This window comes from Otolemur garnettii, unplaced genomic scaffold (assembly GCF_000181295.1).
Source record: "Otolemur garnettii isolate 467f Iridium unplaced genomic scaffold, OtoGar3 scaffold00219, whole genome shotgun sequence".
Lineage (NCBI taxonomy): Eukaryota > Metazoa > Chordata > Mammalia > Primates > Galagidae > Otolemur > Otolemur garnettii.
The window spans coordinates 603,293-607,784 of NW_003852614.1; the positions used below are offsets into that span (position 1 = coordinate 603,293).

Here is a 4,492-nt window from a genome sequence, read left to right on the forward strand (position 1 = left end):
TGGGGATTCGAACCCGCCACCTTAGGTGTACGTGGCTGGCGCCTTAGCCGGTTGAGCTATAGGCGCCGAGCCCAGTTTGTATAACTTTCTGAGATGACCTCTTCAAGAAATCAACTTGGGGGAGGTTATAAAGAGACTTTGGGAGTGAGATGCAAAGTGCTGCAGAGCAACATGCTGACCAGATGTTTAGCTAGTATGGAGAGACTGACCAATAATTCTTCGGTCCTTATGTCTTTGTGAGACTGTGTTGTGTCCTGAGGCTTCCTCTGTACCCTGGACTATGTTCTTGGCAGTAGCTTGTTGAGCCTATGCTTTAACTAATCTAAGATGCATCCCTCCCCTACAGACACGGGTCCTGGGAAACGGAAGAGAGAAGATGAAGCTCCTATCTTAGAACAGCGTGAGAACCGCATGAATCCCCTCCGCTGCCCTGTCAAGTTCTATGAATTCTATCTCTCAAAATGGTGAGTTGGAGGTTTGGCAGGAATGGCATTAGCATGGGGACCCAAGCTGTTTTGCCTTGGTACTGATCTGCCTTACCATGTCCACCCCCTAACCCCACTGTTGCAGTCCTGAAAGCCTCCGGACTCGCAACGATGTATTCTACCTGCAACCCGAGCGGTCCTGCATCGCCGAGTCACCTCTCTGGTATTCTGTGATTCCCATGGACCGCAGCATGTTGGAAAGCATGCTCAATCGTATCCTGGCTGTGCGTGAGATTTATGAGGAACTGGGTCGTCCTGGTGAGGAAGACCTGGACTGAGCCCATGTGCCGTCTGTATCCATTTTTCACATCATCAGTGTCTGTCCTGTGGCCACGTTATGCAGAGTGACTGGCCTAGGAACCACTGCTACTCATTCTGAAGGGGCCTAACTGCCCCTTTCCACTCACCCATTCCCTGCCTTCTCTAGGAACCCCTGGCTTTTACCTTCTTCCATACCACTTGACAAACACGAGGTCCTAGTCTTCTGTACTTAGGAGCTGGTCTCTCGGTGTTGGGTAAAACCCAGCTGGCCCGTTTTCCTTATACTTCAAAGTAAACCCTTTCTCTTGGGTCCAGACTCTGGGTAGAGTGTTAATATCTCTGGTGATTCTGTTGGCTTTGGGTTTCCTGACCCATCCCATGTAGGTAAAGCCTCTTGTTCCTAGCTTTGACCTAGGGAAGAACCCAGCTGCCAGCTGCCATCTCTGCCCTGTGCCCATTTCCTTCTCAAATCTTCCCCAGTCCCACTAAAAAGGGTCTTATCTGAAAGTTATGAGAGAAACTATGACAGTAATGAGGGGACCATTTATCTGAAACACAAAGCGTAGACACTGTTCCCCTCCTGTGAGATAATTGGTTGCTGGTACCCTCTTACCACCATGTCCCCCACCCCACCCCAGCAAGCACCAGCCCTTGGTGCTGCAGTTAAAAAAAAAGCTTCCAAATGTGTTCTTTTCCTCAGAGGCAGAGAATGACTCTAAGTATGGGGAGCAGACTCCTGTTGTGCAGATTCCTGTCCCCTTGGTTTATGTGTTTGTCTCTCTCTGCCATCTTAGGTTGGCATGAGCCATGGTGTCAACATGCTTAGCCCCTTTCTGTAACTGCCTCCCTTTAGTTCAATGGACAGTGTTCCCAAGGCAAAAACTACCTTCTGACTTGGGTGGGGGCTGGGTTCTCCACTCTTGTTTTCCCCCATCATGAGAGCCAGGCCAAGTCTATGGAGGCCTGGGTCATGTAGGATGGGATCTGTGGTCAAAGAATAGGTGAGGAGCTCTTGGCAAGTTCCCTGCCCCTACTGCCTACATCCCCCATCCACTTCCCCATCTTGACTTTGAGGCCCAGAAAACTATTAGTGTCTGGAAAAGGGGGTACCCAGTTCTTTCCCTGTTGGCTTTGCTGTTCCCTAGCTTCCTTTTTGTGTTTTTATAACTGTCACCGGTTTAGCCACTGTTTAAATTGTATATATTGTTCCAAGGCGCCTGGCCTGTCCCTTTAGTGAGCCATGCCCACCCTTGTGTTGTAGTGAGAAGCTGTTGTCATGACTAACCTTCTGTCTCTGGAATTGTTTGTTCAAATAAAGAGTTAAAATTGTCTTTTGCCTTCTCTGGGACAGGGAGAGTGATATTTTGAAGGGTAAGGGATACAGAGGAACAATGCTGGATAACTTCCAGTCTCTCAAAGGGTAAATTAAGGCATCCTACCTCAGTTTGAGGATCTTTCTTACTAGGAATGTGGCCCTTTTTATAACAAGTTTCCAAATATGAAAGGAAAAACAAACTAATCACCTACTATGTTTAAGGACTTATCTTATGTTTAAGGATTATCTGCTTCAGAAAAGACACAGACTAATTAGACCAGGATCCTATTGCCAGCAGCCTCCCAGGCTAGCAGGCAGATTGACCAGTGAGTGCAGTTATCATAATACAGGCTGAAAGAAAGAAATGGTGCTACAGGAAGAGCAGAGATATAAGAAACTTATTTTGGCTCGGCACCTGTGGCTAAAGCAGCTAAGGCGCCAGCCACATACACTTGAGCTGGTGGGTTCAAATCTAGCCCGGGCCTGCCAAACAATGACAGCTGCAACCAAAAAATAGCCAGGTATTGTGGCGGGCGCCTGTAGTCCCAGCTACTTGGGAGGCAGAGATAGGAGAATCACTTAAGCCCAGGAGTTGGAGGTTGCTGTGAACTGTGATGCCATGGCACTCTACCCAGGGCGACAGCTTGAGGCTCTGTCTCAAAAAAAGGAAACATTTCAAGTTTATAGGAAGGTTGTGGAAGCGTTCACCAAGAGAGGTGGCATTTCACCTGGGCCGCAAAGACATTTAACCTTCACCCTCAAAGGGATGGGGAGACCATAGGTGTAGAGGTGGGAAGTACAAGGCCGAGATTTTCTTTTCTTTTTTTAAATTTCAGGTTAATGTGAGGTTACAAATGACTAGGTTACAATATTTGCATTTGTTGGGTAGAGTCCCTCAAGGCTGAGATTTTCCAACTAGGGGATGGCAGGCTCAGATCTGTGCTTTAGGAAGAAGATCCCCTGAATAATATGAAGGCTTATGAGGGCAGGCCTGAAAGCTGGAGATTGGTGGAAGGGTTGTGGGGAAGACATTCTGTGGGCATTGATGAGGAATGATGAATTCAAAGCAAATTTCAGACATTTTGAAGGTCAAGTCTGAAAGATCTGACAAATGATTTTGGATGTGAGAGTTGGAAGAGAGGGATGAATTGAGCATGAACCCCAGGATTTTAGCTTTGATGACTGGGTGAGTGAGATGCCTTTAACCAAGGCGGGAAACCCAGGCAGGGCTTTTTGGTTACTCTGTGTGTGTGTTTTATTGGGGGTAGGAGGAGGTTGGGAGTAAGTAAGTTGAGATTTTTTTTTTTTTTTGAGACAGAGTCTTACTATGTTACCCTTGGTAGAGTGCAGTAGCATCACAGCTCACAGCAACCTCAAACTCTTAAGCTTAAGCAAGTCTCTTGCCTCAGCCTCCCTAGTAACTGGGAGCCCACCACAATGCCTGGCTGTTTTCTTGTTGCAGTTGTCATTGTTTAGCTGGTCCAGGCTGGGCTTAAACCTGCCAGCCTAGGTGTATGTGGCTGTTGCTATAACCACTGTGCTACAGGTGCTGAGCTGTAAGTTGACATTTTGATCACACTGGGTTTGAGATTCCATTGAAACACCCATATAGTCGGCTGTGCCACATGGCATAGAAGAAAGATCACCCAAAGTTGAATTTCCATAATAGGTTTGCCACAAAAACTTCGGCAAGCCTACCTTTTGGGCTCTTGCCTAAAATATGGGTTCATATTCTGGCCTGACTTCCTCAGAATTGTTGGGAAGGTCAGATGAGAAGATGGATATGAAAGAGGAAATATTGATGCTGGATATTACCATATATACTAAGCAGTTAGAAATTCAGGTCTGAGGCTTAGAAGAGAGATAAGTGTTTATTAAAAGTCATCTGCAGGGCTCAATACCTGTGGGCTCAAGTGGCTATGGCACCAGCCACATACAGCAGAGCTGGCGGGTGTGAATCCAGCCTGGGCCAGCCAAACAATAATGATGGCTGCAACCAACAGGCGTTGTGGCAGGCACCTGTAGTCCCAGCTACTTGGGAGGCTGAGCAGGAGAATTGCTAGAGCCTAGGAGTTTGAGGTTGCTGTGAGCTGTGATGCCACTGCACTCTACCCAGGGCAACAGCTTGAGGCTCTGTCTCAAAAAAAAAAGTCATCTGCAGGCTCAACACCTGTAGCTCAAGCAGCTAAGGTGCCAGCCACATACACCAGAGTTGGCAGGTTCATAATCCAGCCTGGGCCTGCCAAATAACAATGACAGCTACAATCAAAAAATGGCCAGGCATTGTGGTGGGTGCCTGTAGTTCCAGCTACGTGGGAGGTTGAGGCAAGAGAATAGCTTGAGCCCAGGAGTTGGAGGTTGCTGTGAGCTGTGATGTCATAACACTCTACCTAGGGCAATAGCTTGAGGTTCTGTCTCAAAAAAAAAAAAA

At 47.4% G+C, this 4,492-nt stretch overlaps 1 protein-coding gene across 1 annotated transcript in view; it reads left to right on the forward strand.

The window, feature by feature from the left end:
- The window catches only part of ZMYM3 (zinc finger MYM-type containing 3), a 16,124-nt gene extending 14,047 nt beyond the window's left edge, over nucleotides 1-2,077 (forward strand). Inside the window, exons 23-24 of the mRNA XM_023508052.1 lie at nucleotides 328-464; nucleotides 571-2,077. Of these exons, the coding sequence (XP_023363820.1) occupies nucleotides 328-464; nucleotides 571-763 (330 nt within the window). The 3' untranslated portion in view covers nucleotides 764-2,077. The remainder of the gene's footprint in view (nucleotides 1-327; nucleotides 465-570) is intronic.
- Nucleotides 2,078-4,492: the final 2,415 nt, after the last annotated feature.